Here is a 27174-nt window from a genome sequence, read left to right on the forward strand (position 1 = left end):
GGATCCAGACTCAAGCAATACGCTGCCTTTTCTGTCGGCAACCTTGGATTTTAGCATTTGGAACGAATAGCTTTTGGATTAGACGACAGTCGTGCCTCTTTCCAAAGAGCAATGGAAAAAAGCCCTAGACGATCTTCTCCTTCGCAAATGCCTTGTCTTTTTATCAAACCCTTGTTTTTGATGAGGTTATTTTCCGGTTGGAGAACGTATTTCAACCACGTCCACTAACAGATGATCATGGGGTTTTGATTAAGAGACTAGCTTTGATGGCCTAGGGGAAAACTTAGCGTGTTCCTCTGTCCTTGCATTTGAAATTTTACCAAACCCTTTAGATTCCATACTAATGCAAGTTGTTATGGCATAGGGCGCCGTTCCGTTGCAGGAGCAGGATGATGGAACTGAGAGAGTTATTGCTTTCGCCAGCCGAGGGCTCCGCCTAAGTGAGCGAACTACACAGCCAATAAGTTGGAACTCCTTGTGCTTAAATGGGCAGTAACCGGTAAGTTCCACGACTTCCTATACGGTAATAAATTCACCGTCACATTGGAAATAAGCAAGCTGAACGAGGACTGTGATGGCTTGAATCGCCAGTCTGTATGTCTGTATGTTTTACTTGAAATTGGAGCAGTCCAAGGGTGGGAATGAGGACGTCTTTGTTACTGACCATTTTAAACGGTACGTCAAGGCTATCTCCTGCAGAATCCAGATGGCAGCACGTACAGGTCGAGCTCTTTATTAGGACTTTATAGTCCATTACTCCTTTCAAGAGCAGTGCCACTCAAACCAAGGGCGCAACTTCTAGAGCCGCGTCATCTCTGTATACTCTGGAACTCTGTAAGCTTACCAATGTGCAAAAGACCAAGACTTACCCCTTTCATGCTATGGGAAACCCTTCTGCTGGGAGGTTTAACCGCACATTCCGTCGAATATAAGGTACCACGGCTGAAGCCCAACTGATGTGCGCATATTCCTTCTCTTTTCCAGGCTTTAACTGCAACGAAGAGTAGTTCAACACGGTTTAGCCCACATTTCCTGATGTTCAGGTGGCACCCACGGCTCTATGTTGACGAATACATGGGCACTGCACCGATGAATGGAAATGGTGCAAACCATACATTTGTGTCATAGGTGCAGAAACGGGGTATCTGGAGAAGCAGCAAAAAAGGGGGCAGGTTAAAACAAAGCTCAGTGTGACCAAAACGTCAGAGAAACACCATTGCAGAAGGCGATATTGTTCTTTTAAGCTTGCAAGGCCGACAGAAACCGGCTGACAAGTTGGAAAAAGACTCGTATGTAGTTCTGAATATTTCATGTGAATGTCAGCCTTTGTACAAAGTGCAACTTGATTATCGCAAGGGACCAATACGCATTTTACACCGAAATCTCCTGCTGCCAAAAGATACTGACGCTGGTACTCAAATATTCCAAACCTGCACGAAGGATCAGGACGCGGTCAGTACCTGTTCAGATCTCCGAGTCCGAGTATGATGGACATACAAGCTCCTCTGATTCATCCTCGTCTGGAATATATATTAGTCCACAGAGGAGGCCAATAAACCACAGACAAAATCCTAATCCACCAATTGCACGAACTCAACTACATATATGAGGGGATTTTTTCGGAAACAAATTATATTGAGCAAACTTTTACTAAGTCCAGTGTTCATGTCAGAAAAATACCAATGCTCAGTTTCTTCTTATGATTTCATTACAGATTGTGTAGCACACATAGTATGAAAACAAAATATGATGTAACTGACATTGATGTATACTATATTGAATGTAATAAAAATGTGAATATATATTTATATATGTTTTATCAATTGTTTAACTTATAATTATGCGACTACTGTGGTATAGTATTAAATCCAGTTAACTTAAACTAATAAATGAAATTAAATTGAATAAATTCAAAATACGATTATTAACAATGTAATACATAACTGGCGCTTCTATTCAATTTCTATTCGACATTGTCGGAAACGAAGCGGAATCTGTTTTATTATGTATGTTCTCATGAAAATGAGTCATTTAGAGTGTAGTCAAGGAAGCAGCATTCCTGATGAACTTGTGGCCAACACTGATGACATTTTGTACAGGATTTGTGTTAAGTGGATGACCTTTACTTTAGAAACCATCAGCCTGACCATCTGAGTTTTGATAGCGAAGATGGTGAATTAATTTACACTTATTGTTATTTTACTAAGTTTTGAATTTATTTTGCGTATAATAAGCATAGGAACAAAAATGCCTAAATACCTAAAAAAAAAACAAAACCTGTATTGTTACTGTTACTATATCTGAGTATTTTTATGATTTAAGAGGTGTGTTTGCACTGATCTTCTCTAGACCATAACAACGAAAATTTTAATTATACTGACTCTTATTTTCAAAGATTATATCTGTAACTGCCTATACCTAAATTTTTGCTTAAACCAATATAAAAATATAATTTTGGCACCTAAATACCCATTATTACAGGCGTCGTCGTATATATGTACAAGGATAATACAATATGAGAGGAGAAAAATATAATATTATCACTGTTAACAATCAGTATTTTAAACATTAAATTGTATTAGATATTGTTTTATATTAACATTGAGGACGGACAAACAAACGTTACGTAAAATATTTATATTCTTGTGGCGTTCTCGTCGGAAGTTTTCTTAAATATGAAATATGAAATAAGAATCCGCCAGGCGATTCCATAGGCGAAAACGCTAAATATCCTCAACATTTCCGCTCTAATTGTTGTGATCGTTCAGTTGATTATTATTTCGTAGCTGTGTGCGGAACTATCAGTGGTTTTCTTTTTCTGTGTGGATTTAAGGTAGCACACCCTTAATGAAAACCTCCACTTGAAACTCTTCAATTTTAATGCTTTAGCCTATGTTGTTAAGCACAGGACAATAAATGTTTTGAGGGTTTCAAGAAAGTGGTTCAAATCCAGCCGGAAGCACATATATTTTTTTTATTTTCTTTTCCTTACCTAACATTTTTACAGAAGTTAATATTGTATTTTCATTAAAAATTAATCATACGTTTTTATTAAATTTTATAACTTGCAGGCACGGCTGAAATAGGTGGTTGGGAATTACAAAATTTATTTTGGTTTAATGAGACGGTAAAACATTTTGATTTTTTGGCATTATGTTCCCAAAAGATTGAAGATAATTATTAATAAAGAACAGGTCATGAGTATTTCTAGAACTTGTTGAATTTGCTTTTAAACGTCGATGTGCAAATTTTACGCGGTCAAAATAGTATGTTAAAATTGAAATACCATATGGCTATTTCATTACAGTATGATTATACTTGTTGGTGATGTGATCAATGATGTATTATTTCTGAAAGCAAAGATATTTCTTGTTACTCTGATACCAAATTATTACCAAAATGTTGAAAAATAAATGAAATAAAGGATTTTTTTGTCTCTCGGGAGATGTCGTTTTAATCGACAATTCTGAAATGGAGGCAGAGTAATTTAAATCTAAATAAAATTGATCAATGGTCTGAAATGGTGCCCATTAGGGGTGTGCTACCTTAAATACATAGTTTTGCAATATAAAGTAATCATATTGAAGCCTTGAATGCCTTTCAATCCGTTATTATAATACATGTGCACACGCATGTATGTACGTATGCACGCACGCACACACATACACACGCACACGCAAACAAACACGCATTATTTGGACAATATACTGCAATATATTTCTGTGATTCTTTCGTAGTTCTTAAAAATTACTATTGTTCTTCAATAAACCTGTCATAGGTGCACTCTTAATAATTAGAAAATTCTCTCTGCGAGTCGTTATGTAGGAACAATTATTAACATGCAACATACTATTGCTAACTTTTGTATTTTACATCAATTATATTTGTATTTCAGGTAATAAGTCATGTCGGAGCCATTCCTCATCAAACACCGGTCAAGCGGGAAGTTTTTTCATCCATATGGCGGAAATAGCAACCCTGACGATGGAACGGCTGTCGTTCTCCACAGTAGCATACACGAACGCATGCACTGGCGCTTCTGTAAAGTGACCAACAAATGGGGCTACATCGAGCACGTCGCCAGTGGAAAGTGTATCCATCCGCGAAGTGGCCATAAAACGCTCGAGAACGAAACTGGTCTGGTTATCCACAGCGACCGCCACAGTGGCGCACTCTTTGCTCTCGATGGCAAGAACGATCACATTATTCACAAGGCGGGCATGTTGGTAAACATAGCACTGTCGCGGAATCGTCTACATAACCACTTGTTGTTTACAGTAGTCAGTTTCTTTGTTGATTGATTTAAAGGTAAATGGACACACGAGGATCATGATCGCTCATCCGAGTAGCCTGTCATATTGGCTAGACGAGAACTATGTGCAAAATTTGATATAGGAAACTTCAAAACCTTTGCAAACATTCTGACCATGTTTCATAAGAATCCAAGGAAAATGCAATTATTAAAGCCTCTATTTTGTAAACAGGTTGTTTTTTCCTTAAGATATGACCTGTATTTTTCTACGTTCCAGATATGCACATCCACAAGGTGGAAGTCATGACCCAGGTGATAACAACACGGTCGTGCTCCACTCTAGCATACACGATCGCATGCGCTTCCAGTTTGTGTCGCCATACAACCCAAGTAAACAAGTCTGTGTGGACACGGAATGCAAATGCCATTGCCATGATTAGTCACTGAATCACGTGACTTCAACTACACTCAACGAGTCCGTGATGCTTATAAACATTTTAACATTTATGTATAGCTATGTATTCTCGCCTTGATTCTTTAATCATACGCCTTTATAAGCAAACAAATTGAAACAACAGTAATATCAATGAAATTCTCTTTAAAAGATAACGTATATATATATATATTAGTAGTGACTTAATTGGCACACAGATTCTGTTAATTTTAGTTTATCATTTTATTTTTTATTTCCAAATCAATTCCTTATGATTATTCTACAGAAGCAGGGAGCCTGTGTTTTTCTTTCTTTATAATTTTTGGTGGGTTTTCTTTATCTGAGTGTATTTTGGATGTGGCTTCAACTTTTGTGTATACAATTAATGAAACATGTGCAAATCATATTAACGTCTATATTCAATAAGGGCTGATTCATCTCTATTATCAAACAGATTAGTTTTACATTAAGGATAGACCTTCTTCAGCACATAGTGAAACCTGGTTTTCAGAAATAAGAAACATTTGTTATGCATAAAGGATAGACCTTCTTCTGCACATAGTGAAACCTGGTTTTCAGAAATAAGAAACATTTGTTATGCATAAAGGATAGACCTTCTTCAGCACATAGTGAAACCTGGTTATCAGAAATAAGAAACATTTGTTATGCATAAAGGATAGACCTTCTGTGTTATATAGAACAATGCTTTCATAAAGCTTTCATGAAAATTAATCGTATGAACTAGGTATTGTTGCTTTTGTGTGTGTGTGTATGTGAATAAATGCCTTAAAATTTTGCTATTAACATCACAAAGCTAAAATGAGTTCGAGTTTTTATTTCGTTGCGACGGAGATAAAAAGAAATCAATGCAAAAAATCATATCCATATACAGAAATAAACATATACAAACTTCAACCAAATTATGACAATCAGTTAAAACATGCATGAAATATACATGTATATGTAGTAAAATAGATTAACAAAATGGTCTTTGAACATCATATATTCATGAACACACCGCCTTAATACCCGCACAGTTACAACTTCGAATGGGAGAATATCAATCATGGTAACATTAAACACCAATCTGAATACTATACTTATCCAATTAAATGTGCAAGTTCATCAAAACAAATTGCAGTCTTTGAATAAAGAGTCAAGGTAAGCATTGTTCTCGACTCAGAATCAGAAAAAAAGACTTAGAAAAAAACCCTGGTGCGTCTATTAGGGCATGCACGTTAAATAGGACATTTACAGTAATAAAAACTAGAAATGTGTCCATAGGACACGGATGCCCCCACTTCGATTTTTTGTCACAGAAAATAAGCCATAATGATTATTCAGGATAATCTCAAGTCTTTTTTTGCAAATAAAGGGCCGTAACTCCTAAATGACAAAAGCGATTTCCATGGCTATCGAACTTGATCAAGATATTATGGTCACAATCATGTATGTAAAGTTTGGTGAGGATTGGACACATACTTTTCAAGAATTAGATTGGAAACATATATTTTTGAAGTATTTTTGGCAAAAAAGGGCCGTAACTCCTAAATGACTAAAGCGATTTCCATGACTATCGAACTTGATCAAGATATTATGGTCACAAACATGTGTTTAAAGTTTGGTGAGGATTGGACAAACAGTTTTCAAGAATTAGATCGGAAACAATCTTCGGGACGTACGTACGTACGTACAGACAGGCAGACAGACAGACAGACGTACGTACGGACAAGGGCAACCCTATATGCCGCCACTTTGTGGGGGCATAAAAAGGAAAATGGAATAATGCACACCCATAAATCCCATAAATCGTATAAAGTGTTGTCTTTTATATTAAACAATGGCGTGGAACATCAATTATCCAGCATATGCTATGTATTTAAACACCAGATATTCAATTCAAATTCTTAAACAAATAGTTACATTAAGTAAAAATGTGCTTTAATGTAATACTAAATTAAAGTATAATACATAAATAAATATTTATATATGTGTGTATATATATATCCTGAGTTCGCGAGTTATTGATGCAATAATAGCCATATAAGTTTATCTATGCAATAAGTATAGATTATTGTTCATTTAAAGGCCTATATGAAAATTAATGTATAATTGATTTGTTGCAGTTTATGGAACACAGATGAATTCATTAGATCCCCAGCTAAGTATTGGACCTAATTATTTTACCAACAGAAACCTTTTTTTTAGAACTAAGATGTACATATCAATGTATTATGCATATTAATATTATCAGATAGTGTTATAAAGCTACAGATCATTTAAAAAATATCTAACTAATTAAACATACTCACTAACATATTAAAGGTTCAAACATCCATAAAATTAATTTGGAAAGCAAAAAAGTGCTTATCACAATGATTAAACTTAATCAAAAATTGAATAAGAGCTCAATAACCATTTTTTAAATAATATGACGGACAATGCGCAATTTTGCTGAAAAGCAAATTTAAAAGCTCTTTGGTGCTTGTTTATGATAGTTAGTCAAATAGCTCTTTTTTAACAAATTAAATAAAAAAACACGAAATCTGTGATCAAGTCCCTGTAATGTTTTAACTTGAATCACCCTCGAATATATGAAATTTGGATTCCTCGTGACCCAATTTTATTTTGATATCATTTGATTTGTGCAGAAAAATAGCAAAGCTTTTACTGAAACAAGTTATGGCACAGTTTTTTTTGGCATCCATAAATTGCAAATAGGTCAATTTATGACCCATTTCAGTTAAAAGTAAAAGCAAAAATACAAGCTGTAATAACTGAATGTATACTGCACGTTTGGTAATGTACATATTAGTAATCAGTTAAAAGATAACAAAATCTTATTGGGTGACCAGGCATCAAAACTTGACATTTGAGTTAATGGAGCTACCATAGAGGTACATGTAGCTTATATGTGCGTCTGGGCTGATATTCATAAAACATCTTAAGTCATTTCCTAGCTTAAGTCTCATTGGTCATTTGTTAGAATGATTTAATAATGTCAAAAATAATTTATGTCATAATACTCTATAAAACAAAATTCATTTTTAGTGATATTTTTTGTGATATTTTTTTATATTTCCCTATGAAAAGTTAAGAAAATCAGCTGAAGTTAGAGAATGACTTAAGATGACTTAAGATGTTTTAAGAAGACCGGCCCAATTCCTTAAATATTTTATTACTAGGCTTGTCCGTAATAATGTGAACATATTGCACATGGCAAGATTGACACAATTCTGATAATCATGATTCAAATATCAACAAATTAAACACTTTATCAATAAGACTTGTATGATAAAAACAGCCAGTAAATAAAAGTACATATCATGTGGTCAAAACATCACATGTGAACGGAAATGAATGCATGTTTTAGACATAATTCAGCTGAACAACATAAATTTGAACTAATTTCTTTCTTTTTTTTAACCTGTGCAAATGTGACAAAATTATAAATGCAAGAAGACTGGATAGAAATTCTGTGTACGTACACACACCTTTATAAAAATCTATCCGCTATAACAAGCACCAAGTGGCAGAAAAATGTTACTTTGTTTTGTCTTCAGTTATGGTAACTAACTAGTCCCTTAATGGGCCTTTGTGTTTGTAGAGTAGGACACAGATACGTGGTACCTTGATTCGACTAAGTATAGTTTCATTTTGTACTGTTTAGTATTCATTTCAAAACGCATCTGGTAACAGTGTAATGAAACAAAAAAAAATCTAATAAAAAAAATCTAAAAACCTTTTCAAAATCACCTTTAAAAACAAGTACAATGAATCACCATCATTCTGATATGGCATGTCGAGTCTGTTGGTTTCAAATTTTAATTTGGAGGAAAAAATTACTTCATTTCAATAACATTAAGTACAAATTTGAAACTATAATCAGTAAAAGGTTCAGGTATTAATAATTGTACCGTGTCCTTTTATAATTTATTGGTACGGATATAGTACCACATGGTTTTGTCGGTATCAGTATATGACCCTTGGTGTACACATAGGGTGACATACTGTTGGTGTCAGTATATGACCCTTGGTGTACACATAGGGTGACATACTGTTGGTGTCGGTATATGACCCTTGGTGTACACATAGGGTGACATACTGTTGGTGTCGGTATATGACCCTTGGTGTACACATAGGGTGACATACTGTTGGTGTCAGTATATGACCCTTGGTGTACACATAGGGTGACATACTGTTGGTGTCAGTATATGACCCTTGGTGTACACATAGGGTGACATACTGTTGGTGTCAGTATATGACCCTTGGTGTACACATAGGGTGACATACTGTTGGTGTCAGTATATGACCATTGGTGTACACATAGGGTGACATACTGTTGGTGTCAGTATATGACCCTTGGTGTACACATAGGGTGACATACTGTTGGTGTCAGTATATGACCCTTGGTGTACACATAGGGTGACATACTGTTGGTGTCAGTATATGACCCTTGGTGTACACATAGGGTGACATACTGTTGGTGTCAGTATATGACCCTTCGTGTACACATAGGGTGACATACTGTTGGTGTCAGTATATGACCCTTCGTGTACACATAGGGTGACATACTGTTGGTGTCAGTATATGACCCTTTGTGTACACATAGGGTGACATACTGTTGGTGTCAGTATATGACCCTTCGTGTACACATAGGGTGACATACTGTTGGTGTCAGTATATGACCCTTCGTGTACACATAGGGTGACATACTGTTGGTGTCAGTATATGACCCTTCGTGTACACATAGGGTGACATACTGTTGGTGTCAGTATATGACCCTTCGTGTACACATAGGGTGACATACTGTTGGTATCAGTATATGACCCTTCGTGTACACATAGGGTGACATACTGTTGGTGTCAGTATATGACCCTTCGTGTACACATAGGGTGACATACTGTTGGTGTCAGTATATGACCCTTCGTGTACACATAGGGTGACATACTGTTGGTATCAGTATATGACCCTTCGTGTACACATAGGGTGACATACTGTTGGTATCAGTATATGACCCTTCGTGTACACATAGGGTGACATACTGTTGGTATCAGTATATGACCCTTCGTGTACACATAGGGTGACATACTGTTGGTATCAGTATATGGCCCTTTGTGTACACATAGGGTGACATACCTAATCTTTATACAGTCATCCTACTACTGATTTTGTAATATTGATCATTTTCGGGAATTAATGATAAGACATAAGTAATAGAGTCCTATGTCCGGCTGACAATCATCTGAAATATCCATCAACATTATGTTAACATATCAAGTAAAACCAAGTGTACAAACACCAAGGAAAAGGTACAAAAAGTATTGGCCTAGAACACATTGTGAGCAAGAACAACGTAATAAAGCCTAAAATATCAGTCCTTCAAAATGGGATAGCACTAAGCAGCATAACATTCTAAAAATCTCGAGAAAGAAAGCAGCATTAGATGTACTGTAGAATTGGTTGAATTATTCCATGATTTAAATATTGACCTCTGTTTTTTCTCAAATCAATGATTTTGTAAATTTTGTAAAAGCTAGCGAAATAAAAAGCTAAAAAGCTTTCAAATTTTGCAAAAAAAAAAGGTTATTGTGTTTTTGTTTTTTTTAATTTGGTATAACAGTACACTTTTACAGCACTGAATAAACAGATGTGATAGCATTACTAATTGACTACAGAATTTACAGCTTTGCACACAGATATACATTATTTAGGATACACTATTTCAAAGCATATATGCTAGACAAGATAAGTTGAAATACATGTAAACTTATATTATAAGCTCCACTTATTGAATGCATCTATATCATGAAAATGTACATAATAATTTATGTTTTTTCTTGCAATAATATCATATCACATAATTTATCACATACAAACAATTTACAATAAAATATTTAAATGTCTCTTTTATCTCCCTAAATTAAGGCATACTAACAGTATACTAATATCACATCAATATATGCAAGCCATTGAAAACTACAGATTCTTTATTCCTATTACCGATACCACAAAAACATTAACAAAACCCCTCCGAGAGGGGAACAAAGCTGACCAATTACACATTACCCATAATCAATCATTCTAAAATATTTACTGATCAGTTTAAGACATCTATATCACAAAATAACTTTTCCAAAATAGTCACAAATTGTAACATAATTCTAATATTTATAATTCTGAGACAATTAAACAATACAAAATTAGCATGTATTTATACATGTATTTCACTAACGGTAATAACAAAATGTTGAAATATTGCAAAAAATGACTGTTATCAACAGACCCCTCTGGCGCATAAAACACATGAAACTTTTGTTAAATACAGTTTTCCTCTGTTCAAAGCTAGGACATGAAATATTCAAACTCTGTTTTCAAATCAGCTCTCAGTAATTAACAAATACCTTAAACTTAGTACTTATTGGAATGTTTCATAACTCTTTTCATTATTATCAACTTTCAATATAATCAACATTATGAAATGCCTTTCAATGAGCTTTCTACTAAATCAGCATTATCAACTTTCAATATAATCAACATTATGAAATGCCTTTCAATGAGCTTTCTACTAAATCAGCATTATCAACTTTCAATTAATCAACATTATGAAATGCCATTCAATGAGCTTTCTACTAAATCAGCATTATCAACTTTCAATTAATCAACATTATGAAATGCCATTCAATGAGCTTTCTACTAAATCAACATTACCAACTTTCAATTAATCAACATTATGAAATGCCTTTCAATGAGCTTTCTACTAAATCAGCATTATCAACTTTCAATTAATCAACATTATGAAATGCCTTTCAATGAGCTTTCTACTAAATCAACATTATCAACTTTCAACTAATCAACATTATGAAATGCCATTCAATGAGATTTCAAAATAATAGTAATCAACATTAGTAAGAAATGCCTTCAGTAAGTTTTCAATATAAATCAACATTATGAAATGCCTTTCAATGCGTTTTTAATATTATCAACATTATGAAATGCCTCTCAATGATTTTCAATATAATCAACATTATTAAATGCTTCTCAATAAGTTTTTAATATAATCAACATCGTAAAATGCCTTTCAATGTGTTTTGAATAATATCAAAATTCCAATGTGTTTCCACCAATGTTAACAATACCAAATACCTATTTTTACATATTATACATCAGTATCACTCTCAGGTTGATATTTCAATTTTCCATCATTATTAAATCTATTAACAAGTGTATAACCATCCGGCTCTTTCGGATACATGACTTCCAAGTGTTGGGGATCGTCCAAAATGTCATCCTCTGAATCATATTGATTTACTTCAGTTGTTTCCAAGGTGGAATGCGAATGTTTCTTCTTCCTCTCGGCCTCTGCATCAATATGTCCTTGTATTGCGTGTCTCAGCTGAAAACAAACAATGTCATAAAGTATAATCATGTTTGGAAAATAAATACTTATGGTTTTGCTTATACCATAATAATAATCAGCCAGACTCCAACAACACCAGAGGTAATGATCTCCACTGTGTTCTTTGAGAAAAACACAGGCAAGCTATAAATGTGTTAATAGTTTTACAATCTGACAATAGTGTGATTGCTCACCTCTTTCAGGGCTACCACCCCCACTAATCTCCCTGTGTTTGTGACATAGGCGTGGTTCAATCCTAGCAGAGAAAACAGCGAGTGCACCTGTAATGAGTGATGAATAAATGACGGATTAGAATAGTACAGGAATTTTCCAATAAGGCATCACAATTCTAATTTTACATACCGGTACATGCCTGAATTAAATAATGGTCATTCATCTCAATAACATTATTTCACAGTAAAACTACTGTTCTTGGAAAAAATTAATTTATCAACATTGAAACTGTTTATATGGAGAATCAAACAGCTCTAAGCTACTGCTGCTACAAGTGATGATCTTGGAGTCAGAACGGGGTCTATCTGACATTCCCTCACTCTATAACCCTGACCTTGGATAATGATAAAGATGTTATATATCCTATGTAGTGAGGTCATCTCCATCAGCTCTAAGGCAGCCAACCTAGCTGCCATCCCTCCTCGCCACCAGCTGGAAGAGGTCAGGGTCTATCTGACAACACTCCCACTATATAACCTTTGGTAAAAATGAGGTAGGCATCACGAACCTTATGTAGGGAAGTCCTCTCCACCAGCTGGAAGGGGGGTGGGGCCTATCTGCCATTCCTCTTACTCTATAACTGTTGATAATTATAAAGATGTCACATACCTTAGGAAGAAAGGACCTCTCCAGCATCTGGAAGGGTGCAGGGTCTATCTGCCATCCCTCCCATTCTATAACCCTTGATGATAATAAAGGTGTCACATACCTTATGTAGTGAGGACCTCTCCACCAGCTGGAAGGGGGCAGGGCCTATCTGCCATCCGTCCTACTGCTATAACCTTTGATAATGATCAAGGTGTCAGATACCTCATGCAGTGAGGTCCACCAGCTGGAACAGGGCGGGGTCTCTCTGATTTCCCTCCCAACCTATAACCTTTGATAATGATCAAGGAGTCACATACCTCATGCAGTGAGGTCCACCAGCTGGAAGGGGGCGGGGCCTATCTGCCATCCCTCCCTCTTGTTAACCTTTGATAATAATTAAGATGTCCCAAACCTTATGCAGTGAGGTCCTCCATCTGGAAGGGGCGGAGTCTATCTCCCATCACTCCCTCTCTATAACCTTTGATAATGATTAAGGAGTCACATACCTTATGCAGTAAGGTCCTCTCCACAACCTGGAAGGGCGCGGGGCCTATCTGCCACCCCTCCCATTCTATAACCCTTGATGATAATAAAGGTGTTATATACCTAATATTGTGTGGACCTCACCACCAGCTGGAATGGGGCGGGGCCTATCTGACATCCCTTCCATTCTATAACCCTTGATGATAATAAAGGTGTTATATACTAAATATCGTGTGGACCTCTCCATCAGCTGGAATGGGGGTGGGTCTATCTGATATCCATCCTACTCTATAACCTTTGATAATGATTCAGGTGCCACATACCTTATGTAGGGAAGACCTCTCTACCAGCTGGAAGGGGGCGGGGCCTATCTGACAACACCGCCACTCTATAACCTTTGATAATGATTAGTGTCACATACCTTATGCAGTGAGGTCCTCTCCACCAGCTGGAAGGGGGCAGGGTCTATCTGACATCCCTCCCACTCTACTGTCTTGGAGAGCTGGTCCTGTTCCCACTCCTCTTGCTGGAAACATTGTAACATTAATTATTAATCACAATATAAGAATAAATTTTTATATCTAGTCTGTGATGTAGAAGCCCTGTTAAGGCCAGAAAGAGGCAACAAGGGCTTGGGCCCCTAGTCTAAATTATCAATATGAGGCATTCAAAAGGGATATCACATTATTCTGGTATAATACATAAAAAAATTATGGTTGGTGTGATACAATCTCAAGAAACACTAATATTTACTTCTGAAAAAGGCAACAAAAAATGTCATTATTTTGTCTTAGTTTACATTGATAGGAATCCGTAATTTGAATAGAAAAAAAGTAATTGAAGGCCAAAATATATGAGAAAATATGGATGTATTCATTGAAACTCCAAGCTTGTAGTACATGAAGCAATTTGATTCACATTCAACACAGTGGTTTTTTAAACTATATTTTTCTTTGTCAACAGTTAGAAGGACTATTATTTCATTGGGTGAAAAACAACTCTCACCCTGTGTATATATATAAAATAATAAGTATGACTTATAATATATGGGGTGGGCTGGATTTTATGCACAACATAATACAGTAAAACTGCGATCGCTCGAGGTCGCCTTGGACCGAGCCAAAACCTCGAGGGAACCAATGTTTCGAACGACCCGATTTTCAATTTTCCAGTTTGATATGAAATATCTTTCAGTGTATTTTAAGTTTGAAGTCGTCAAACAGACTGTTTACTTAGACTGATTATGTGTTGCGTTGTGGAAATCGCTAATATGTTCAAGGGTTGACGTAAACTAAATGTAAAACGCAAAAGAAAAAACAATAAATGAATAAATAGAAATGTTTATTTTAACAAAAAGCACATTTTCGTAACAAGCAACATTTGAATGACAGTACATATTGTGGTATTAGTCAGATTCAAGTTTTGCAAAATCAAGGATTGTTGATTGGCGCATCTTGTCGGTTTCGCGAAACTGTTCAATCGTAATGTGACGTGACAGCGTACAGAGCATTTGAAAATCCCGGTCAGCATCGGCAGTGAATACAAAGAACCTTCTGACCACATCTGAAGCGTTAACCTCTCATAATTATCTTCTCAAATGCCCATACCAACTAATATCGGTCATGCGTTAACAGTGAAAAACGGTTTTTCACACCTTATCAAATTGCCTTTCAACTGACATTGCAATTTTTACAACTTGCGAAAAAATTTACACCTAGTAATTGTTTGTTTATTTTGGAACACGCGTTCGGGAAAAAGTGTGAAATTATGTCCTCGAGGGAGCCATAAGGTTTTGTGCACGAATTGTGTACTTGGGACCGAGGATATTGCTCGACTGCTCGACATAATTAGGTTTCGATGCAGCGTGGGTATATTTTATATGAAAATAGAAGGAAAAAAGTTCGGGACCAAGCTCCGACCTCGAGGAAACGCCGGTTCTCGAACGACCGCTTGTTTGAGGGAACGCAGTTTCACTGTACCATAAACACAATAATGAGACAAGAAAATGCCAACTTGATCTCTGTTGTTTTTTTCTCAGTCAATCTGATTCGTTCAACTTTACAGAGACAATATGATTTCAGAATAAATAGTCAAATTTTCTTGGGATCTTGAATTCATGGATAAGCCAACCTACAAAATTCACGAAAACAAGAGATGTCAAACATTATGCCCCCCTAAGCCCCATGTTGTCAGGATTATATGCACAATTGAATGAAATATGCATGGACCGAAATGACAGCTGATTTGTCACTGACATTGAATACAGTTGAGGCAGTTTTAAGATTGTGACCATTCAAAGTGTGAGGAAAGAGTGTGTTATGACCATGACCTTTGACCTCAAAATCCATAGGAGTCATCAGCTGGTCACCAAAAACCTAAATGTCAAGTTTGAGGGCCATGGGACTGTGACCTTGACCTTTGACCCGATGACTCCTAAAATCATGGGGTCATCTACTGTTCGGCCCAACTTCCATGTCAAGTTTGATGATCATATCGGGTAGGTTCAGGCATTGTCGAGATATCACTGGGAGAAGATTTGTTAACATATGCATTTAAGGTTACTGTGACCTTGACCTTTGGCCCGATGACCCCTAAAGTCAATAGGGGTCAACTTTTGGTCAGGCCCAACCTTCATGTCAAGTTTGATGACCATAGGTCCAGGAATTGTTGAGTTTGCTTTCAAGGTTACTGTGATTTTGCTATTTGAGCCCTAAAATCAATAGCGGTCATCTACTGGTCAGGCCCAACCTCAAAGTCAAGTTTGAGGGCCATGGGTGCAGGCATTGTCTAGTTATCACTCAGAGAACCTTTGACTATTCAAGGTCACTGTGACCTTGACCTTTGGCCCGATGACCCCCAAGAACAATAGGGGTCATCTATTGCTCAGGCAGACTTCCATATCAAGTTTGATGACCATAGGTCTAAGCATTGTTGAGTTATCACGGGGCCAAACTTTAAAATTATTTTACCATTAAAGGTCACTGTGACCTTGACCTTTGACCTGATGAGCCCTTTAATCAATAGGTGTCATCTACTGGTCAGACCCAACCTTCATGTCAAGTTTGTTGACCATACGTCCACGAATTGTTGAGTTATCACTCGGACAAGCTTTGGTCTACTGACGGACCGACCGACTGACCAACCTACCGACTGACATGTGCAAAGCAATATACCCCTCTTCTTAAAGGGGGGCATAATAATTAATGTCCCACAAATATTTATGATTTCACAGTATTCATATTCTCACTAGTAACATAGAAAGAAAGTTCAATGTGAAATTTTGATTTTTTTTAAAATAAATATACCGTAGCGAAGGTAAAAGTTTCTGCACAATATCACCAATGAAGCTGCCACAGCCGCAAATGACAACAAGGTTATATTTCAACCTGTACTCGACAGCTTATCTTTGAAAACCAGACAAGCTTAAAACTACTTTTCCTTGAACACTATATAATGGGATACTGTAGAATAGTACAATAGCAACAATTCATGAGATACTTGAATCATAAGGAAGGCCTGTATTTAAGGTAATACATACAAAGGCAACATGCAAATTGAAAGCTTGGTGCATTTTCATTTAACAGTGTAAGACCAGCCACTATAATTAATCTACAATTTTAATGGAAAAAAATTCACTTGCTCTAATTTACAAAAACAATTTACAAATGTATTACAAGGAAACAACAGCAAATTATAGTTTTGAAATTCTGGACTTGTCGAAAATAAAACCTCGCCAGATTTGAAATAATTGTAGTTCTTTAAGGCAACACACAGAGATGTGGTCTTATACCATTAAAATAACTATTCTATTATGTTTACAGTTTGTGCAGACTTAAGTGTTTGGGAATAGCCATTTTGATATTCGCCAAAACTTATATATACCCATATTTTTAAATACCATTACGTATTCATACACCACAAACTTACTTCTTTGGGACTTCGTTTCATTTCCTTATGGATGATAATGACATAAATAGAAGAAATAAAAATCATACACAAGGTTAGTTTATACTAATTTCTCTAGCTTGATTGTGGAAACAACTATATCTAATAAAAGCTATTAAAGCCGATCTCTCATGGATTGTCAATTTTTACACCTTTCAAAAAAGTGGCTCAAAATTGGCTAATATTGGCAACAATGCCTTCACATCAGTCATATTATATTATTAGCAAAAAACAGATCTCAGTCATTTGTTAAACTGCTGAAAATTCCATTTTTCTTAAAATGCTAGTAACACTTTTAGCCATGAAATATAAATACGATGAACAGTGATCTGATCTTTGTCAGCACAGTCTTTTATCACTAGTTTCCAGCCATAAATGCAAAAATTGGCTCATTCAAAGACAAAACTTTAAAAAGTTGTTAAAATGATCAATCTGTGAGAGAGCAGCTTTAAGAATTATGCCCGAGTTTATTTCCGGGTTGAATAGGTTCCATGATCATAATTAAGGCAGCATTAAGAGGCGCTGATAAGTAGCCCTGATTTGTAGATCAATTTGTTTAAAGGTCAATGGCAATAAGCTGTGTCCATTGTTTAATAAAAAACGATATCATTGTAAATCAGCTGCTATATAGGGCCTGACATATCTGTATCAGTGATGGGTGGTACTGAGCTAATACATGAGAATATTCTCATTCCTTGTTAAAACAGGGGTATTTTACTTTTACTTTAAGCAGGCAATAAAATAAGTGCCTATCTTGCCCTCTTTAGGGAGAGGCGGACACCTTTTCTACTAGATCATCTCATCATTACCAAACATCATCTCATCATTATCAAACATCATCTCATCATTATCAAACATCATCTCATCATTATCAAACATCATCTCATCATTATCAAAGTGTCAGATGGTAAGTGAAGTTAAAAAAGCTTATTTTTTATGCATATCGTATTGTGTGCAAAAAATGATTTAATGCAGTAACAATAACTTTAAATAAAACAAATTATATAGTGCATCATGGTATGAGGCTTTGAAATAAACCTAAGCGAAAAATATTCATTCTTGCTTTGCTAAGAAATTGTGCGCAATAAAAGCCAATAAATATAAAAAAGGTGTCTTATAAAATGGAGGGTCAATGGTGTAACTGGAGAAAAAACAATGTAAGAATTTTAGCTCCGTTAGGAAGACAGCTGAAAATAATGTTAATATGAATCACTCTTAAGTCTGTGTCTTGGTTAGAAACCAGTTCTGGCATGCCTTTTGAGAGGCTACGAGAAAATGTAACTGGTCAGGAGCAGTGTTTACGGGGGGCTTTGCAAAACCTATGCTTTTACAAAAGCTGTGTTATACACTTCATGAAAACTGTGCCTTTTGTGGCCAATACCGATATGCTTTTAGCTATTTGTTTATCTTAGCTGTTAGCTTAGCCCTAGCAAAGCTTTTTGGCATCTTTGTCGTGAGACCACTTTTACCGTGGTCAGGATCAAACCTCACAACCTCTTGCATGAAGAGTGGACACCTATACCACTACACAACTCTCTCCCTGGTCAGGATCAACCCAACAACCTCTTGGATGTGGAGATACCTATATCACTTGACCCCTCTTTTCTGTATATTGATTCCAAAATGTTGCTATGCAACATAAGAAGGGCTGGATACGTAAACATTTGTCACTGGATACTGAGAAGGGGTTTGATAAGATGTTTAAATGCCAAATAAGGGTTTCATAAAATAAATGAGAAAACTCATAAGGAACCTTTAAAGAGTTAAAAATACCTTATTCGCTGGCAAATTTTTCACTTTCACTGGCTCTGGTGGCTAAAATAAATACAATACACAATAACAACATCAAGCTAGAAATTATCAAGGCAGAAATCAGTTCACAATATGTGCAACCTAAAACTTATTGTCAATAGAAACAGGCAAAGCATTTTTCAGCAAAAAGTAAAATTCAATACAATTACATAACATTAAAACAGTTCTCTGTATGAAATGGAAATTAACAAAAACTCTCAAGGCTGGTAAAAACTCTAAAGCTTTCAAGACTAGTAGCTGTCTAAAGTTTCAAACAAATTGACAAAATGCACATGCAGTTATCTAAACCCCAGAACAATGACTGATGTGAAAAGAGTTAAACCTCATTTACATGCAACAATATGATTGCCCAAAGTGTATCTTTAAATAGTGCATAGTGAAAATTGAAAAACATTTTTAGAATAACTGGAGCTAAAATGACATTAGAATAAACTTGGTATTTATGCTCATGTCTCCTCTGCTAGACGGATTCTAATTTTATCATCTCCGCCAATTGGATTGCCAGAAAGATTCAGATTCAATCATTTAGAAAGCTAGTTTCAGCTAGTTCCATTTAGACTTTAATTGCTTTTGTTTGGTGGTTTATTTAAAAGTTAATACATGTAAACTGGCAACTAAAGATACTTTTCCTGCTCAGTATTAATATATTTATTATTTATTTTTAGTTTCTCTAAACAATAACGTCAGTGATGGACTGTGCCTGGCCTGCTGACTCAATGGCTTAGAAGACCAAATATAAACAATATCTATTACTTAATTATGTTGACTTATTATTTTAAATTTATACACATTGAAACAACAATTGACATATACATGCTATCTTAAAAAAATGCTTTATATACTTACCAACTTTACTTTCTTTAAAAAGCTGTTTTTCTGAAAAGATAAGCGGCGTAAATGAAAATGAAGTCAGCCATAGTGCATGGTACATTCTCACAGTTGTTACTGAATATATCATAATATCCACTATTGTACCTTATACTGGACAAAATGAAACTAAAACTTGTTTTCTTCCATTATATGTTTTTGCTATTTCCTTCATTACAAAAATAAAGTTAATTTTTTGACTTATTTCATTCAACATATATATCAAACATTGGAACATTGTATGGCATACTTGAATATACAAGATATACTGAAATAGATTTAAAAGAAAGCAGAGCTTATCATGTTTCTCTGTGGATAGTTTTACTTACACTGATAAGCAGCAGAATGCACATTTTAGAATATTATATCCATGAGTAAGTATTCAATATGTTAGCAATATCTTATAATGCCACAACGGGAAAAGAGTGCGTCCGTCACCACCAAACAGATTGTAGCCTCAAAGATTGAGGTGACACACTGCTGGAATCTGCCAGTACATTGGATTTGCTAGATATCAGCCTCACTCTCACAACATTTCATGTTTCAGATCTATCATGAGCAGTCCCCAATCACAGATGAAACACAGGTGGGTTTATAGGGGCGCATATATGGGGAAGGGGGAGGGCGCATTTAAAGTTGCACCTCGCCCCCTCTTACCCAAATCCTTGAGCCACCACTGTGAAGTATCAATTTCTTCCTTTGCAAACCGATGTCAGGCATATAGTGTATATATATATATATATATATATATATATATGTTTATAAAACAGTCATTATATAAAAACAATTATTTTTCACATCAGTGACTTAAACTGTCACATATCGCTCCAGTGGTGTTTTACAAGCTATCGCCAACTTAAAAGTTTTTCAATTAATCAAAGTGCTCACATTTATAACAAAAGGTATGTCTTCGACAATACTGTCTGCGTGGTGACTTGACAACTTTCGGAAGTGTTGATTGATTCCAACTGAAAAAAGAGAGAGAACCCAGCTACAAACATCCAATCTATTTTATGAAACACTACAAATGAAACTAGAAATGTCGTTTTTAAAACAACATCCCACCTCTTCAGATGAAGCATAGATTTGTAAAACATTCAAGCCAGATAACAATGGTGACAACTTTTAAGGGGCACAACGTAGGTTTACAATATAAAGACACAAACATGTTTTTTATCTTTTATTTCAATGCATTATTATGTTCAACTCATTTTACTTGAACCATCAAACAATAAAAACAGTCTTCGTTGTAACTGGGTTGCCCGAAGCCCGGGACAAGTAAATACTGTTTCGGACAAGTGAAAATTCCCAGGTGGTTGCCCGAATGGGCAAGTGCATTTTTCCAAAATTTAAATCCTTCAGTTTTCATAATTTCTTCAGCAACAATTCATCAATCATGAATGAACGTTCTAAATATTGGCTTTCATATATTTACGCACGAATTGGTGCATTCCACGTGTTGAGCATTTGTAGTATTCAATTAATAAGCGTCTGCCCGACACTTGGACACTTATTATTTATATACTTCTCTTGTTTGTGTTTTGGTTTTGATTACAAAATGATGAGTTTAAAGTATTTTGATGACTAAGAGCCGACTAAAGACCTTGTTTTCAATTTGCTGTTATCCTTTAGGGAATAAATGAACACTACAATTTGGTTTTTGTTGTATTTTTTAAAATTATTTTGGGCAAGTAAAACTGATTTTGGGCAAGTGGTTTTCTTCAATTACTTGCCCGAAAGGACAAGTGCTGAAATGTTTTAAGGCAAAGACTGTAAAAGCATATGATTTGTGAAAAGTGTGAATCTATTAGTGATATTTTGGTATGTTTTTTGCTGAAGAATATTTGGCCATGTAGCTATTAATTGAAAACCACATTTAAGAAGGCTAATACTTTAAAAAAAATAATAGCCTTACCCACCAAATCAGACAGACTACCAGGTAGAAGCTTTGGGCAGTGGTCTAGTGTGATTTGAAGGACTGTGTCTATTGGAGCTGATGTTTTTCAGACTGGAATTTATATTGCTAGCTTTGACCATTTAAACTTACCCTCCAGATCAGACAGACTGGAAGCCTTGGGCAGTGGCTTAGCATGCTCTATAGGACTGTGTCCATTGGAGGTCTTGTTTTTCAATATTGACCGCAGTGGCGGATTCCAGGTGTGATATTGTCGTCTTTCCAGTTCCTGCTCAGAGAGTTCTTCTATGGAGCTTTGACTCGACTGACAGAGAGGTAATTATATTAGTTATATTCATTATTTATCATCATAACAAACACTAGGTTGGAATTAATAAAGCATCTTATGTCATTTCCGAACTTATGCCACTTTCCAAATTTTAGAAACACATCGATCGAATCAAATCAAATCAAAATCTAATCATATGATATACAAGCTGAATTTTTCTCATATACATTATTTTCATTGACCTTATTGAATAAACTAACTTTAATGTCAAAAAACACTTATTCATTTCTTTTCATCTGACTTTGACATTGAGAAATTAACTTAAGTTAAGAAATGACTGAACACGTTTAACGAAAATCAAAATAAGCATAACTGAAGTGGAATGAGTTTTTTCCATGTACTTCCCTACTGAACAGTAAAATAGAAATAACAAAACATAATAACAAAAAATAAACTCATAATTTTTTAAACATGAACCTATTAATTTTGATGGATAATGGTAACTATTTGTGACTAAAACTATTTCTACATGGATAAGTTGATAAGTTTCATAGTTGAGGGTCATAGTTGATAAACTGAAGTTGAGAGTTCATAATTGCTTACCGGTAACTTAAGTTGGGAGTTCATAGTCGATTAACTTAAGTTGAGAGTTCATAGTCGATTAACTTAAATTGAGAGTTCATAATTGCTTAACTTAAGTTGGGAGTTCATAGTCGATTAACTTAAGTTGGGAGTTCATAGTCGATTAACTTAAGTTGGGAGTTCATAGTTGATTAACTTAAATTGAGAGTTCATAATTGCTTAACTTAAGTTGGGAGTTCATAGTCGATTAACTTAAGTTGGGAGTTCATAGTCGATTAACTTAAGTTGAGAGTTCATAGTTGATTAACTTCGGTTAAGAGTTCATAGTCGATTAATCTAAGTTGAGAGTTCATAGTCAATTAGCTTAAGGTGAGAGTTCATAGTTGATTAACTTAAGATGAGAGTTCATAGTTGATTAACTTAAGTTGAGAGTTCATAGTTGATTAACTTAAGTTGAGAGTTCATAGTTGATTAACTTCGGTTAAGAGTTCATAGTTGATTAACCTAAGTTGAGAGTTCATAGTTGATTAACTTATGCAGAGAGTTCATAGTTGATTAACCTAAGTTGAGAGTTCATAGTTGATTAACTTAAGATGAGAGTTCATAGTTGATTAACTTATGCAGAGAGTTCATAGTTGATTAACTTTAGTTGAGAGTTCATAGTTGATTAACTTAGGGAAGAAGAATCAGTTTACTACGGGAAACAGTGTATTCTGTGAAGCTAGTATTAAATACAAGAAATCTCAAATGACAATGTGATACCAAAAAACAACAAAGACAAACTGTGCAATTGATACAACATAGTCACATTTCAGCACAAACATCAAAATAACGCTGCACTTCCAATGCAATACCAAGAATCCTTTGTGCATGTGTGCAACAAAATGTCACTTTAATTTCTTAAAAGTTTATTCAAAAAGACGTAATACTTCTAAAGTCAGTCAGTGTTCAAGCTGAATGGAATGAACGGCAGGATTCACATTTTAAGAAAGCCTCTTAAAGAAACAACTACAAATTTCCATTTATTCATTAATTGATTTTTACTAAGCAAGTTATCTAGGAGCCAAAACATGTATGCACAGTCTTGCTAGTACAGAGGCATTCGCACTGCATTAAGCACTGAACACTAATACTATATACTTTTGGTCCTCCAAACAATTAAGTGGACGGTGTGCTGTGAGACCTGCCTGCCAATTTAATTGTTCAGAAGACCAAAAATAAACACTGACTTTTACTTAAAATATTTTGATTTCACCCTTAAATATACGCACAACAACAAAACCAGTTTTTGAATACATGTATATAAAGGATCACTTCAATGATTTAGATAAACAAATTAGTGGAAGTCAACATTGCCATTCTATATTAAACACATCATATTCTTTATAGAATACACTTTCAGCACTATTTTTTTGGCTCTTTTTAAAGATCTACAACTAGATATCATGAAAGAGTCAAATCTACGATGTGCGTTAGAGACAGGGGTGCTGTTCACTGATGTCTCACTACGGGTTTAGAGGTATGGAATTTAACTGGAGAGAAGTAGTCCAATACAGAATAAAAAAATAGGTCAAAGATCAAGTCACTTTTCTTCTTTAAAATGGGCAAGCTAATACCACATGAACAAGAAAATAATTATTCTCCTCAAAACAAAGGCAATTCACGATCAAGAAAATGTTCAACAAATTAATCAACGATCAAAACATTTCAATCCCTTACTGAACCAAATCCAAATAACGATGCCCAGCTCTTAAAAAGCTCTTTGAAGCTCCCCTGTTTGTAGAAAAGAAAACATTATTGGTTTGTAACCAAAATGGAACTTATCTCAAATTTAAGATGAGGTTATTTAAATATTTTCCTTTCATATGTGTTTGTCTTGACTGTGTATTTTTGGCAACATCAAAGTTAATAAGGGGCCATAACTCCATAAAAAATAGAGGTATGTAACCAAAGTTGATCTTTAACTGTATTTTATGATGATAAAAAAAGTGTTCCAAAATATATTTAAATCCATTTACCCTTTCATAATTAATCAACTGGACAAAACTGAACAACCAATATATTGACAAGCTCAATCCTATATATCCCTACTCCCGACCCCCATCCCCCCTCTCCCCAAAAATGAGAAGAAAAAAACACACTTTCATATTTGGAGTATAGTGACATCAGTTTTGTTTCCTTGCATAACTTTTGAACTCTTAACATATACCGGTACTAAGCATAATCTACCATTCCCTAGCTCTGATTCTGCTTATCTCAAATCAAAAGAAAATTGTTGCATTGAACTGAGGCGTTAGACTGTGGCTTAAACTGTGGCGTTAGACTGGCACCTTATTTGTAATAGCCGACAGCCACTCTTAGGTTTACATTGTTTAAAACAACTAAAGCACACATGGATAAAGGAGAAAATATAGGTTTTCACAAAAAGGAGCAGATTTTGTTTCACAAATTTGGAAGAATAATAGGTTTGTTCACAAAAAGCAGCAATAATAGTTTTTCACAGAAAATAAGCAATATTATAGTGTGTTGTTTTTTTCACAAAAAGTAGCAATATAACAGTATTTTTTTTCACAAAAGAAGCAATAATAGTATTTTTTTCACAAAAGCTGCTACTGAAGTTTTTTTGTACAAAAAGGGGGCATATTAAAAAAGTTCACAAAAAGGACAAATAATTTTTTTTCAAGAAGATGGAATGATAGGTTTTTACAAAAAGAAGGAAAAAGCAGGAAGGTAGGAAATGTAGGAGCGCTGGGAAGCCTGTGTTACTGCCTGTCATTCATTGCATTGTGTCACAGTTCATACAGAAAATATACCTATGCTATTAAATACCTCATAATCCTCTGTAGCAAAATGGACAACCTAGTAACAAATGATATTATGAAGATTTTCCCTCAATACAGGAGCCTTTAAATTCACATTCAAAACTGTTCAACTTATTCCCTTACTAAAATTTTTTATCATAAGCATGTGAACTATTAGCATGCCTGTTTTATACCATTTTTGATATTTAAAATAATGTAAAAAAAACACACTTATTGTGATGTCTGCATATATATGGAAATCTTTATGAAAACCTTTATATGAAAATACTTTTTTATCTTCTGCCTTTCTCAACCATAAAACAGATTACACAATACTTTACAAAACAGTAATTAAGAAAATAAATGCTTACAGATCTGGACATTTTGAACTTGGGAGTTTTTATAGCAGGTGGCTGTGCCCCATTTGCCTGTCTGTTTGTCTCATCCACCTTCGTCACCATGAACCGGGGCTTTGTATTCCCAGTAGGGGTCGGAGGTATTATTTCTACCCTGAAACAAATAATAGTGTAGAATATCTTATAGAAAAATGACTTCAAGATTACCTACCAGGCCAACATCATCTCAAAAGAGGTACTTTAAGAAAACAGTTGAAATAAGAGGGTGTAGAGTTGCTTAACATTATTTTAATGCTGGAAACTGTCAACAACTTACAAGTACTTAATACCTTCAGCTTTATGATCTAAGCTTTGGGAAGCTTAGTCTTGCAAACATAACATCTAGCCTTTAAACTCCCAGTGAGCTCACTTAGTTTTCACAGACGGAGAGTATCCCTACATGGCAAGATTTCAAGCTGTATAATGATTGTCGTCTTGTTGCAATGCGTGTGTTCCCTTCTTGGTGCTTGTTTGTGTTTTTAAATGAAATTTTAATTAAATATTAGGCTACTGTGCCTGTCCTGTAGTTTCCATAGTCTTAGTGACAACAGCTAAATGATCAAGTGCCCTTTTGCATTTAATAAAGTTTAATACGGTGGACTGAAGCTTACTGTCAATTTCATTGTTCACCTTATTGGCTGTGTTGGTGCTTTACCTGAAAAATAGTGCCTTGCCTTGCAACACCAGTAGTCATTTTAACCTAAAACCTGCTTCTTTGTTACCTATATTCTAGTGTACTCAAACATAAAATCCACTGACCTGTAGCCTACAATCTGTGGTCATATGTAGCATACAATCTAATGCACTGTAATCTACAATCTAGTGCAATGTAACCCATAATCTACTGCACTATAACCCACAATTTGTTGTATTGTAATCTACTATCTTGAGGACTTAACTTTCAGTCTAACAGAGCAGTGTAGCGTACCTGGGTGGTGGAGTTGGAGGTCTACTTGACCCAGGTGTAGAGACAACAGAATGTAAGCCTTCATCTTCGTTTTCCGACATAAACACCTTCTGTTCCTGACTAAGGTGCACCCAGAGTATCCGCTCCAACTCAAAACGCTTTACTGAGCCAAGCAGGATCATAGAGTCTGTAATAATTAGGGAACAGAAACTAAGATGATTTTAAAGGAACACTTTAAATGCACATAGTAATGTAGGAGATTTACCTGCATGTTTAAAAACTCGTAAAATGCT

At 35.2% G+C, this 27174-nt stretch overlaps 2 protein-coding genes across 7 annotated transcripts in view; one reads left to right on the top strand and one right to left on the bottom strand.

The window, feature by feature from the left end:
* Positions 1-5484, top strand: part of LOC128246584 (galactose-binding lectin-like) — a 32699-nt gene extending 27215 nt beyond the window's left edge. Inside the window, exons 2-3 of the mRNA XM_052964846.1 lie at positions 3896-4222; positions 4530-5484. Coding sequence (XP_052820806.1) covers positions 3906-4222; positions 4530-4692 — 480 coding nt within the window. The 5' untranslated portion in view covers positions 3896-3905 and the 3' untranslated portion in view covers positions 4693-5484. The remainder of the gene's footprint in view (positions 1-3895; positions 4223-4529) is intronic.
* Positions 5485-5505: 21 nt separating this feature from the next.
* Positions 5506-27174, bottom strand: part of LOC128246585 (chloride channel protein 2-like) — a 47618-nt gene continuing 25949 nt past the window's right edge. For 3 of the 6 annotated variants that reach the window (XM_052964851.1, XM_052964847.1, XM_052964853.1), the window contains 11 exons: positions 26903-27068; positions 25951-26089; positions 25608-25637; positions 22061-22232; positions 20902-20981; positions 19993-20022; positions 19108-19149; positions 17317-17340; positions 13811-13915; positions 12279-12365; positions 5506-12081 (listed from right to left, as the gene is read on the bottom strand). In XM_052964851.1, coding sequence (XP_052820811.1) covers positions 11845-12081; positions 12279-12365; positions 13811-13915; positions 17317-17340; positions 19108-19149; positions 19993-20022; positions 20902-20981; positions 22061-22232; positions 25608-25637; positions 25951-26089; positions 26903-27068 — 1112 coding nt within the window. In that variant the 3' untranslated portion in view covers positions 5506-11844. The remainder of the gene's footprint in view (positions 12082-12278; positions 12366-13810; positions 13916-17316; positions 17341-19107; positions 19150-19992; positions 20023-20901; positions 20982-22060; positions 22233-25607; positions 25638-25950; positions 26090-26902; positions 27069-27174) is intronic. The other 3 variants (XM_052964849.1, XM_052964848.1, XM_052964850.1) reach the window with 3 other exon arrangements.

This window comes from Mya arenaria, chromosome 9, assembly GCF_026914265.1.
Source record: "Mya arenaria isolate MELC-2E11 chromosome 9, ASM2691426v1".
In the NCBI taxonomy this organism is placed as follows: Eukaryota; Metazoa; Mollusca; class Bivalvia; order Myida; family Myidae; genus Mya; species Mya arenaria.